Source organism: Nymphalis io, chromosome 5, assembly GCF_905147045.1.
Source record: "Nymphalis io chromosome 5, ilAglIoxx1.1, whole genome shotgun sequence".
NCBI lineage: Eukaryota > Metazoa > Arthropoda > Insecta > Lepidoptera > Nymphalidae > Nymphalis > Nymphalis io.
The window spans coordinates 13569256-13582703 of record NC_065892.1 but is presented as its reverse complement, the minus strand read 5'-3'; the positions used below and the strand labels follow the sequence as shown (position 1 = coordinate 13582703).

The 13448-nt window shown below is 32.5% G+C and overlaps 1 protein-coding gene across 2 annotated transcripts in view; it reads right to left on the bottom strand.

The window, feature by feature from the left end:
• Positions 1-13448, bottom strand: part of LOC126768690 (protein vein) — a 69279-nt gene that overhangs the window by 3668 nt on the left and 52163 nt on the right. For both annotated transcript variants that reach the window (XM_050486950.1, XM_050486948.1), the window contains exons 2-3: positions 2337-2505; positions 489-634 (exon numbers count right to left, since the gene is read on the bottom strand). In XM_050486950.1, the coding sequence (XP_050342907.1) occupies positions 489-634; positions 2337-2505 (315 nt within the window). The remainder of the gene's footprint in view (positions 1-488; positions 635-2336; positions 2506-13448) is intronic.

Sequence of the window (13448 nt, the reverse complement as noted above, 5' to 3'; positions counted from 1 at the left end):
TAACTCATTCTATCGGCCTTTATTTCATTGTTTATTAACATTCTCGGAATATTCTGTGAACTGTTCCCGTATGTCAGTAAAATGAACCGGTATTTAGAGTTGGTAACAATAGCACATGATACCTTCTGGTTTCTAGTTACTACTAAAAGCTGTTACGACAGCTACTTCAGTTTTTATAGTGCAATAGGTTTTTTGCATAAGCATTTTAATTAGTTATTTTATTTAATGCTTAATTTAAGTAAAATATTTTATGCTCAAGCTGTGTAATACAATATTAAATTTCATACATTCGGAATTTTCTTAAATTTCAAAATTTTTAATTAAATATAAAGAACAAATTTCTCACGTCCTTTCTAGAATCGTCGATTAAAAACTGAGTATACTTTAGTGTTAAATATTGTAAGAATAAATGAATGCAAACATAACTGTATGAAAACATAACAGTATCTATTACCTATTAGATATTGAGACAGATAAATGTTGCTTACGTGTATCTGGAGCTGCTGTGACTTGGGGTAAGACGCTGACATTAGCACTTGCTATCGCTGGCGGACCTACTGCGCCTTGGGCCCTACACTCGTACGTCGCGGCGTCATCACGACGCGCGTGCCTTATCACTAGTACTGATCGCCTCCTGAAACAGAACCCATGATATAAATTTCACTATTTGCATACGATGGGCCAAAATGTTTCAATAGATATTGCTACTATTACTATCAAAACTATTTGGTCAAAACTGAAATTGTAATAATATATTACCACTTACACATACATACATTGGTCCATAAAATTGGCGCCGTCAGAAATATGAACCATTTCTTGCGCTAAAAACCTTTGTAACTAAGATGTTATGTCTGCCTGTAGTTTCACTAGCTAACTCATCTTTCAAACCGAAACACAACCATACTAGGTATTTATTGTTTAGCGGTAGAATATCTGGTGAGTGGGTGGTACCTATCCAGATGGGCTTGCACAAAGCCCTAAAGTAACAGCCTGTAAATGTCCCACTGCTGGGCTAAGGCCTCCTCTCCCTATTTGAGGAGAAGGTTTGGAGCTTATTCCACCACGCTGCTCCAATGCGGGTTGGTGGAATACACATGTGGCAGAATTTCGATGAAATTAGACACATGCAGGTTTCCTCACGATGTTTTCCTTCACCGAAAAGCACGAGATGAATTATGAACAGAAATTAAGCACATGAAAATTCAGAGGTGCTTGCCCGGATTTGAACCCACGTTCATCGGTTAAGATTCACGCGTTCTTACCACTGGGCCATCTCGAAATCACAAAGCCCTACCACCAAGCAAATAATATAATTTCTTACACAATCAAAACTTATTTTCAATACGAAAACTAACAGCTAATAAGCAATTGTTACTTCATTCTCAAATTATCAAACAAACACAGTGTGTTATTTGTTTCTGTTAAATTACTAATCAGAACTCAGACATCTGGTGATGTTGTTTAATACGTAGTGCTTCATCAGCAAACGACCCGTGAAATAGCCGTTCGTATCACTTCATTATAATTATCCCATACAATTATCGTTTCGCTCTACCCCTTTATGAATAAGGACCATTTTGTCTCCAGAAAGATCTATATCACCTTAGGTCAATGACAGTCTGTGTCTGCTATTAATGCAACGTAATCTGTTTGCTGTAATTGACCGTTGCACATTCCTAATATAAGCAACATATGAACATTGCCCCATTGTTAGTATTGCACCACGACAATTTCGTTTTAGATCAAGATCAGCGGCTTATTATAGACAAATGAATTAGGTCATTATAATAGATATCACGGAATTATGTGCAATTTTTCGTAGAAAACTGCTTGCTCTAGATTATTTTATGAATTTACTACTAAAACGTGATTCATTTTCAGATGAGCAAAAATTTTTGTAATGAAATTCGGTAATATTGGTAGTTTAAGAGAGAAAAGATGTTTACGTTAAAGTGGAAACTTTCTCTATTCAAGTAGACTCATAAAACACTTTTGGTTCGTCTTGTTAAAGGAATAAATTTAATTTACATAGGAGGATGATTGTTATTGTACCCAGTTCTCGAATTTATTTTCTTCGTATAATAGATAAGTACTGATTTTCTAATATCATACTTCAAATTCGATTATGGTGCCTATATGATTCTAACGTCATCAAACTTATCTAATAACTTTGCATTTTCTGAGTCATTATTTTTTTTGAAACTGTTATTTCACTTAAGATAACTTCATTCATTATGAAGTATCAGAACATACGTAGACTACGATCGATCGATTCTAGCGATTTGTCAGTTTAAGTGTGACACATAATTATTAGACTTAAGTGAGTTGGTTACCTGTAATTTTGCACCCGGAATCTTCTTAAAGCGATATCGGCAACAGGCTTGCCGTCCTTGTACCAAGATATATGTGGTGGTGGACGGGCGCTCGCTCGACATTCGAGCCGCACCCGTTTTCCCTGCAGCGCCAGCACCGACTGCATTGGTTCTATCCTTGCTGGACTACCTGTTAAAAGATAATTTTGGCTTAGTTTAAAGAATCCTAAATTCAACTTAATTGTAGCGATGACAAGGGACGATGCTTATCAAGCCTGATGGTATGAAGTCGCTGGTATATATTTTCGTGCTTCGAATAATGAAACAGTATGTGTAATGTAGTATATGATACGACTACTTCGTCTTTATGTGATTAAAATCTGTGTTTTAGGTGACTTGTATTAATAAATTAGTTTGTCTTAAATGTTACGTTTTATACGATTATTTACCCGATTTCTCGGAAAACATTTCAGAAGAAAAAGTCGGTTTATTTATCACTTTCAGTGTGTACCCATTGTTTACCTTCACTTGCCAAAATCGAAATGCCGCCACTAAATCTAAAGAAAATATACTACAATGCGTAGTACGAGAAAATTTCCACTTTCGTTTCTCACCTCGCACTTAAAACGAGTCGCCTTCAAAAGTCCCGAACTAAAAATAAATCCCTGTCATTAGGCCAATGGCCTTATTATTTCATCTGACGAGTAACATATGTAAGAACCGAAATAACCTGTATTATCTAAGCAGGAGTCATTGGACAGGCCATCCTGGGCGACAAAAATTTTGGCTTCGTTTCAGTTTGTGGAAACGAAGAAAATTATCGAGTTTTAATTAATCGATATATATATTTGATAGTATCTAGATTAAAATTTAATTTTTATTGTGTCACTAACTTGAAGGATTTTAAGACGCTATTGATGTTTTTGTTGTTTAACAATTTTGCTTGATACAAGCATATTGTGTATAATACCAACTTAACTCTTTAATTTCCCATAGAACTAGATTTTAGACAGGTAACTATTAATACTCATTTTTAAATTGAATTAATTGTAGCTGTCGCTTGGTCAGTGCACTTGGCGCCAATAGCATTTTTTATTACGTTATAAATTTTATTCAGAAGAAAATAATCATTACGTTTAAGCTCTTAAAAATTAATATAACATATACAGTACATAATATGAACAGTAAAATAAATCGTTTTTTGGTCATCATCTATTGTATTATAGAGTTGTCAGAAAAAAGAAACAATTAAAACATTTTAATTTATGCTTATCGTTTACTTTTAAATAATTTTTAAATATTTTACCAAATGAATAAATAATTAATTTATTTAGAATTCACGAATCTCTTGTTATTGGAATGATAATATTTCTCACGCATTTCAATTCATGAAAAGTTAGCTAACTCATAGATTACACTCACATAAAGAGAGTTAAAGGTCAAAATAGTTAGTTCAATGCCAATTATTTGACGTAAGCCCATTGAGGCTGTACTACGATACGTCCATTCATAACTACCTCTAAAGCAGAATTTCTTCCCTTGCCAATACTATCGCCTACGTATGACGTAGATAAAAATATGAATGAAATTCCGTAATCGTTTTGGTATAAGAAATACTGAGGCGTTGAAAGTTTTGCGTGTTTTATGTGCTCCGGAAACAACGTATACAAATATTAATATAACGTATGTCTGAACATAAGTATTTCAAGTGAGATGTATATTAAGCATCTTTATCTTCAAATAGCAACACGAGGATACAAGTGAAATAGGAAAAATATGACAATTATTGTAAGAAAAAATCGGGATCTTAAACGTGTGAAATATCCCCTAAAATAAAAATGACTAAAAGTTTATCCAATTGTGCAATAAATTTTGCCAGAAAATTAAGCTTATTAGTCAATCGAAGTTGACATTTTCATTTGTAAAATTTAAGTACTTCTTCATTACGCACGGGCGATCGGTTTCATCATGCAGTGAAAATTTTACTCACAATTTTTGGAAGCCAATTATCTCGCAGTTGTCATCAGGCAACTCGTCACGCCATTATAAATAGATGCTACATCCTGAGCGGAAACCAAATTGGTACGAGCAGGTAACCTGGACGACGTCCAAGATCATTCGTAACACGATTAAGGACTGGCGACTGTCATTCAGAGATTCGATATTTTCGGTGAAGTTTTAGAATAATTGCTGTGAGTACGTTCACTAATTGCGTACATCAATTTATGTGGCGACGAACTCTTGGTAATGTATGATGAGAAATTGATTATGTCATTGGAACTGACGTATAAGCTTTGCTTTCGTACATAATAAAAAATAAACTTTTCCGACTATCTGACTGAGCTACAATTAAATTAGTGAAGTTTACTAATGAACTATGATTAATAAAACAAAATGCTGAATCATTAGACTTTACATTATGTATTGTCTTCTATTATGATATACTTTTAAAAAAATATTTAAGTTATTTACATTACTATTATTCCAAGTTTAAATTCGCCCGTTTTTTTTTCCTTAAAATTCGAAAACTTTTTTTTAGTGCACATCCATGGGGCAGAACTTTATTAGTAATTGTATATACATCGTAATATATAGTAATCATAAATAAAAGTTTAGCATTATTTATGTGTACTAATAATTTCAGAGAGGTTTTTTTAATCGACTACATACTGTAACGCAGTAAAATGTTCGTAGTAGTCTGACTTCAAAGTCAGAATAAATTTTGGTCGCTTTAATTATAAGAAGGTGATTTTAATTTTTTTTAAGCAATAACTTGATATTATATTTTAATTTTGATAATTATATATTCTTACGTTTTCATGCTACTAACCCAAATTACATTTACACTAGACGTAATCTTTATAGTTATGCTAATTATTGCATTAAAATTTACTCGAAATAACTTTAAGCAGTCAATGGTTTATGATTAAAAAACCGAAGACAATTGAAAATTTTTAATAAAATAAACATTTGTTTCTTACTCACAATTCATAGAGTATTTTTTATAATTATCAAGATATATTAAATATTTATATTTTAAAGAAACATAATTTTAATTTTTGTCCATGAATAATATTTAACTTGTTACGTTAAATAAAACCAAATTAACTTGGCTTATTAGTTTTGGCTGTAATATTAAGTACAGATTTAAGAACCGGTAAAAAGTCAATATTTATTCTATTATATGGATATTACGAGTACGAGTATATTATACATACATACTATCAAAATTTTAAATTCGATTATGTATATTCTAAAGGTCAGCGATTATTAATTCTCTATTTGTCACCTTTATATTTTTTACTGAACAATGTGCTTCGTCTATTATATATATATTTTTAATCGGGTCCCTTTAACCCGCGACATAGCAGTACAGAGCATTGATAGATACATATGCATAGAGCTAAATTATTTTGAAATTTTTCCATATGTAATTATTTTAGTACACGTTTCTATGCCATGTTTATGAACGATAAAGAGGTGATTAGAAACTATATAGAGGTTATCGTGGCTCAAAACGTAGATGGCGCTAGTGAGTCGAAATATAAATATATCCCAGTAGCAATTAAAGACAGGCGGTCGGGAAGATTGAAAATAAACTATCGTTACTCGCTTCGTTTGAACATTTGTTGCTATAAGAAGTGTCTATTGTTTACGATCTTTAAATGAAAATAAATTGTATCAAATAAGTGGATTTCTTTTTTGATCTTTGGTTTAATAAGTCTGTAATAACTTTAAGCATAGACAAGGCCATATAAATGTACGATTTGATTAATATCATAGACACTATAGTTCATTTCCAAAAATGTTAAAATTGCCTAAACTTTGTTCGGGTATAAGTTTACTAATAAGTTTTAATGTTATTTTATCGGTCTTTTTTTCAATAGACGATAAATGATTTGATATTGGGGTAAAATTATTATTAGTTACTATTTAATAAAATATGTAGGCAAATCAAGAACAAAACGTCAACGAGCTATTTTATTTCTATTTATAATAATGTCACTGACAGATGTTTGATGATATTTAAAATGTTTGTATGCTAATATCATGTTATTTCATAAATCTCTTAATTTTTCACTCTGCGAATGATGGACAGAAGCAAGCATATTTCATAACGGAGTTCAGGTGAATTTTCCTCGACTTTCCTTGCAATAAGAGACCTTAGTCCGACCTGAATCATGTGTTAGTATCTTGGTTTCCATATAAGTAATAAATTTTTCGACAAGTGTAAAATTAGAACCTCGAGTCATGATTGCAAACCAAAATCAACATTTTGATATTTTTAAAATTTGAAACATTCGTATTAGCTACAAGTACTTATTAAATCACAATACACTGACTAATAAATCAAAGGAATCGTTCCCAAAAACCATAATAAAGACAGCCGATCCGAAATCGCGGATCGCGTACAAAGACCGATTAAAAGCCGTACGCCGGTCGAGGCTGAGCGCTGGACCAGTTTGTTTACGCTACGTAGTAGCGGGTCGCGGGTCTCGGGGGGAATTCTACTACTACGCCCGATGGTTTCGTTTTTTTACCGCATTCGGGTTACCTTTTGATTCGCTCACTTTTTTCGTTATCGCCCAGTTTGGTGCTGGCGACTCCATAAACAGTTATACTTGAGAGGCAACCCCGCTGAATTGTTTTTAAACGACGTTGGCTGCGCGGTGTGCGTGCACAGACGTGTATAATGCGTTCGGGGAAATCAGGTGCGGTTCACTTAATCCGATATTTGTGTCTGTATTGATACATAATTTCGGGATCAATTTTAGGGTACTGTGCTTGGGAAACCACATACAAAGCATTTAGTCTTTTGTGCAATTTAGTTTTCAATAATGTATAAATATGTAAAATTAGTAAATATAACAAATATATATTTTAGTTCATTGTATATGAGCTTCATGTTTGTGTTCATTTTCTATTAAAATAAATTATAGCAGTTTAGTTCGTGAGTTTTTATCTCGTATTTTTCACACATATTATTATATACATTTTATTATTTCTAATCCCGATTTCCATGGTTGTGCCGTTTATACTTAAATCAATTGGGGAGCCTGTAATTCAGTCCATAAGAAAATGTTGATGTTTTAACACCTCGCTTATATAATTCCACTGGTGAAACTAATCACCAGACTAGTCACCACACCAGAGGATTGGTTTATTTTTCGCCTAGAGAATCGGAATAACGATTCAAGTATTCTTCTTAAAACTAAACACGGTACGATTTGTGCAAGTTATTTCTGATTTTCATGTAGATGGTGGTGGTGATCTGGTGGAAGAGCTTTGTGCAAGCTCGTCTGGATAGGTACCACCCACTCATCAGATATTCTACCGCAAAACAGCAGCACTTGGTATTGTTGTGTTCCGGTTTAAAGGGTGTGTGAGCCAGTATAATTACAGGCACAAGGGACATAACATCTTAATTCCCAAGGTTGGTGGCGCATTGGTGATGTAAGCCATGGTTAAAATTTCTTACAATGCCAATGTCTATGGGCGTTGGGATAACCATTTACCATCAGGTGGCCCATATGCTCATCCGCCTTCCTATTCTATAAAAAAAAAGATATACTTAATTAAATCCATAATGTAAATATTTTTCAGATTAATTAATAGTTAAAAAGCATTGTATTCCGATGAATTCAGAAGTTCTCATACAATTTCTAGCGTTTTCACTAATCCTTTTCAAGTGATATCCTTGATGTAGCTCTAAAATAAAATAAATACTTAAGTGTAAGTATTTTAAGGTCTACAGAACTATATAACAATTTTCACAACAACCTACAAGGAATTTGATTTTGAATTTCGCCGCACGTTAATCATGCGAGCGGTCTGCAGTCGGCAAAATCAATACGATCTTTTGTTCGTCCCCACATGGCTCGCTACGATAAGCGCATCGCAATATCCCATTCCGTCTGAAGACAGTAAAAGTAACCATTTATTTGTTTTTCTCTTTTCTGTTATGTCTAAATTCAGACTTTCCTTATTCCACGTAGTCATGACGATAAAAAAAGTTTACGTTTGCAGTATTAACTCAACGTTGCAAGTATTAATGAAAATTTTAGATTTACTTAAAACATTTAAATAACTTAAAGTTTTTATTTTCGAGTTACTGATTTTTATAAAAATAATAAAAGATTCATAGAAAGCATTTCTTTTCGTTTTGAAAGTAACTTATAACCCAATTTATTTATGGAGAAAATCCCGATACTTAAGCTTACAATTTAATTAATAATAAATGCCTTTATATATATAACAATAATTTCTTTTTCGTTTGCAAATGTTTCTCCAATGCATTAAGCTTCTCACTTTTACATTAAATTAAAAACATATTTCAACTGCTTTTGCATGTAAATGTGCATTCTTCGCATGGTCTTGCGAATTCAAAGAGACAATTATGACCTATCAAATTTAGTATGAAACGTGAAACATTCAATGTTAACTGCTGGCTTCGGGCTGTGTTTAAATATTTATAGGGCATGCGTGGTAGCGATCTTTGAAATAATTCGATTAGAGATGTAAAAAAATATATTAAAAAGTTCAAGCACCTAAATGCGAAGGAGAATAAATTAGCTTCAAATACTCCTAGTGTTATTTGTTTTTTTTTTCGTATATGTATAAAACTTTCGTTGAAAGGATGGAGAAATAATTGTTTGGCAAACCGAAAAATGTCTGGCAGATGTTGATGGATTTTTTTTAATTCGAGTTTAGATCGTGATTCAGGTGGCATTATGCACAGAAATTGGATTCCAGTAATTTTTCGAAAAAGTTGCGTGATAGACGGGACGATAGCCGTTTTAGGAAATATTTTAAGAGTTCGATGACTTTTGTTTAGAGGTCGTGGCCGTTGCTATGCCCACTTTTACAGGATGAAACTCATTTAAGAAAATTATAAATGATACGGTCAATCTGTCGTTACACAAAAAAAAAATAAGTGTCAAAATTAGGCGGAGATAACATAGTTTATTACCATAGGTGTTGATTACCAAGCGTAACACAATATTTCAATAAAATAATAGGTACATATTCAATCAACCATTGTCTATATTGAAAAGAGAAACACGTTGTCACCTGGACTTTTTTAATGAAATACAATCCACGACGCCGGTAAGTGCTATTAACGTTTATTTATACTTATAAAACGTACAAGATCGTAATGATTTTCGTCTGGGCGTACGAAAATTACCGACAAATAAGAGATGTTTCTGTTAATCAGGTATGATATTAGTCTATTTGCTACGTAAATGTAACGGTATTTGGTACAAAGGGATCCTTTGAAGAATTTCGATCGCTATAACACAGACATCAATACTGTAAGTAACAATTGCGTGTTGTATTATAACAAATTTAAAATGGAGCTATTCAAATGATGTCACCTGTAAACAAACATAAGGCGGCGAAGAAATCAAAAGGACCGAAGTATTTTCAAAGCATACAGCAACAATTGTTACTGAAAGACAATTTTATACACAACTTAAGCCTATTTGCCCAGCGATTGATCACAAAACGAAAGCTACCGTTTGTTTAATTTCCCGATACTAAAATGGATTGGGCATATTATAATAAGCGAGATGATGATATAGATGAAGCAGAAGAAAGAGAGGGATAGAATATAGAAACACTTGAGACCACAGCGGTCCGTGATGAAAGAACGAGCGGAATACCAATGAGGTGGTGTGACAATGCTAAGGAATCCACACAACAAGTGGGTTAAAAGGTGACTCTTACATGTATTACTGTAATTAGAGGTATGTTGGCATAATGCAAATGGAGATGGCGATTCCATTATGCGAAGAGGAATTTTCGAATAAATATCGACAATGGAATGCAATCCAATTCATTGTACTGTTAGATGCACTCATGATCACTAGGCTCTGGCATTGTACGATTTTGTGATATTGATATTTAGTATATATATATCTTATGAGTAATGTGTTTGTTCAAATTATTTTAATTTTATATTATGTTCTCAATGTTCAATTTTATTAAAAAAAATTAAAAATACAAATAATATATTATTTTGTGATTTATAAAATAAATTCTGTTATCTAAACCAGTAAGTAAAATAAACGGTATAAAAGGTTGTTTGATATAAAAAACTAAAAATAAACTTTACTTTCTAGTCGAAAAAAAAAATATATCAAAGAAATAATCTACTGCAAATTCTAATTAAAGCATATCCTTTAATCACATTTAAATGTAGACGGTTCCTTTAAATTCGGCCCACATGCGGTGGCGGCATTTGTCGCTGGTCTTAAATCGATACGATCGCTTTAATTGTGGTCCGATTAACGTCGATTATGGTCTTCGCAAAAACAAACGAAAACTGTGCAATTAGAACCCTCCGTCTGTTACCGTTCGGAAATATTTTAATTAGTAAGTCAATGTGACTGCAAGAAATACGTGGTAAAAGTTAAGCTGAGTGTGCTATTTGCTGAATTGAAATCATGGTAATAGCTGGCAATTTGGAATATATTTTAATACTAAAACTAACATCAAATACATTGTTTTTTTGGTATGATTACCAAAGCGTTTTACTGTGACAATATTGTAACTGAACCGTTTTATCAGCTACCGTTTTATAAGCCTGCGCTCAATAGGTCTTGGATTCGATAAAAACTAAAGGACTGAACTGTTTTCCTTTTTTAACTTAAAGATTAAACTATAGAAATGTTTAAAAAGTACACCTTCATACATAGAATATTCATATACAGACAAATGAAATCGTGATTCAGATTTGTTTCAGATCTTTGAGTTTGGTTTTTTTTTAATTGGATTTGATAACGGTAATCGTTTTAAAGGATAACGAAATGTATCCAGTTTCACGAATAGAACAAAACGATTTTCAATGAATATTTAGGCGTTGTGTGTTCCTCAACATTTTATCAAAGTTCGCGCCGACGCAGTGACGTTGATGATCTTAGGTGCATAGCTTCATGCATACATAGGAATTTATCGACGACACCGAAGCGTTGCGAATCGAATACAAAGTCAGATGAAAACGAAAGCCTAATACGAACGGCATACAAACATCGACTACTGCAATTTGTGATGTCAACTGCATCTGCGTGTTAATGACTATGAAGGTCATTTTTATGATTTAGATTTTAATTATTTCATTGTCATTTAGAAATGCTTTCGTGGGTCATTATATGGTTATTTCTCCAGATTTCTATGATTCTATATACATTATCATGGATATCTCTTAGATAGGACCGTTAGGTTTATTCAGTGAACATTATATAGCAGTTCATATAAGTCCATAAATTTTGGTCTATCAAGTAGTTTCTATTTACTAGTAAATTGATCGTAACATTAACAATACATTTGACGTGCTTTATCATATTTTATGACGTCATAATTTGTTAAATATCTGTTATAACTTCTTTTAAATTCACACCATTGAACACTATTTTGAAATAAATCAGTCTTCAGTTCAGATTGCAAATGGTCAAAAGGAGGTTAATTGCAATTTATATAACCTCTTTTACTTTCAGAGTCTAACCAATCTGGGTTGTTTTCTAAATTCAAATGATTTTGTTCTCAATATATTCTTTCTATGCTAATATAATTAATAAGGTAATATATAAAATATCTATAATTCAATACCTAAGTGGCACCATGTATTACTATACTCGGTAGTTTATCTTTAATGAAATATCCTACATATTTAGTTTTTTAAAATAATAAACTTTATATATAAAGAAGGATTACTTTGCATCATTAAAAATGATCATATACATATATTAATAACAGTTTTAAGTACCTACTAACACAAACAAAACGTTTTATCCTAAGCATGATATCTCCGAACTCTTAAATCAAAGATTAGGATCTTTGGGAGCAGACAAAACAAAACATGCAAAAAGCAATGGACAATAAAATTAAGATACTGTTAACGCAAAAAGAAATCAGCTAGCCTTGTCGGCAGCGCCGCCATCCGAAAACTTAGGAATTTTTAGGGTAATAAATTATAGTTTTCATCAAAACTGTTTGTTTAATTAAGCGTATTATCAAATACTAATTAATGTATTATTCCGTGCGATTAAAATAAATATATTAAAATTTTTAATACATTTATTATTATTTTTATGGTTTTACATATCATAACGTATTGAAATATACTAATGTATATTGTATTTTTCAATACATATTAATAGGTAAAGATTAAAATTTTCAGTGAAGGTGTGTAATTTTATAAAAATAATAGGGTCGCGCAAATCAACAGAATGCAAATTTTTCCAACCCGAAAAATTTAAACTTTCGCCGGCTTTTTTCGACATCTCATTGTTTTTGCGGAGCATTTACGGAATTCAACCATTTACATAAATACCGAGGTCTTTGTACAGCGTCGCAGGCGCCGACGACCGATGGGTCGCATTCACACGGTGCCTTGGAAATGGTGATCACGTTTACTTTTAGGGTCCTCTCAGGCATCCCACCTTGTCACTCGTAAACTAAGTCAACGTGGACTCTACGGGGGCATTAGCTGAACGCACTCGCGTCAATATTATAATATTTAATCTGTAATTCTCTTCATGATCAATTCAAATTCAAATAAAACAATTTTCAAAAACAAGAAAATGTCTCTCGAGGATCGAAATATTATTTCTTCAAGTACATTCTTTCAAGTACTTTTCGAATCGGAAAGATTCGTGATTGAACTATAAGTACAATAGTGTTGTGTAGTTCAATTAAAGCTATAGTACTGGCACGAATATCAGTAGTTACACTTTTTCACCAATTATTACTATATATATAATAAATTTGTAATTATAATTCATCTCGTGCTTTACGGTGAAGGAAAACATCGTGAGGAAACCTGCATGTGTCTAATTTCATCGAAATTCTGCCACATGTGTATTCTACCAACCCGCACTGGAGCAGCGTGGTGGAATAAGCTCCAAACCTTCTCCTCAAAAAAGAAAAAAAAAGGGAGAGGAGGCCTTAGCCCAGCAGTGGGACATTTACAGGCTGTTACTGTTACTGTTTATAGTAATAATTGGTTGTTATTATTTATGTATTATATAGTATTTTATCAATAACAAGCCTAATTTAAGGATCTTTTTATGAGAATATAAATTTATTAATCGGTTAGCCATGCATTTTTTATGGTATAGGGTTAACCTGATG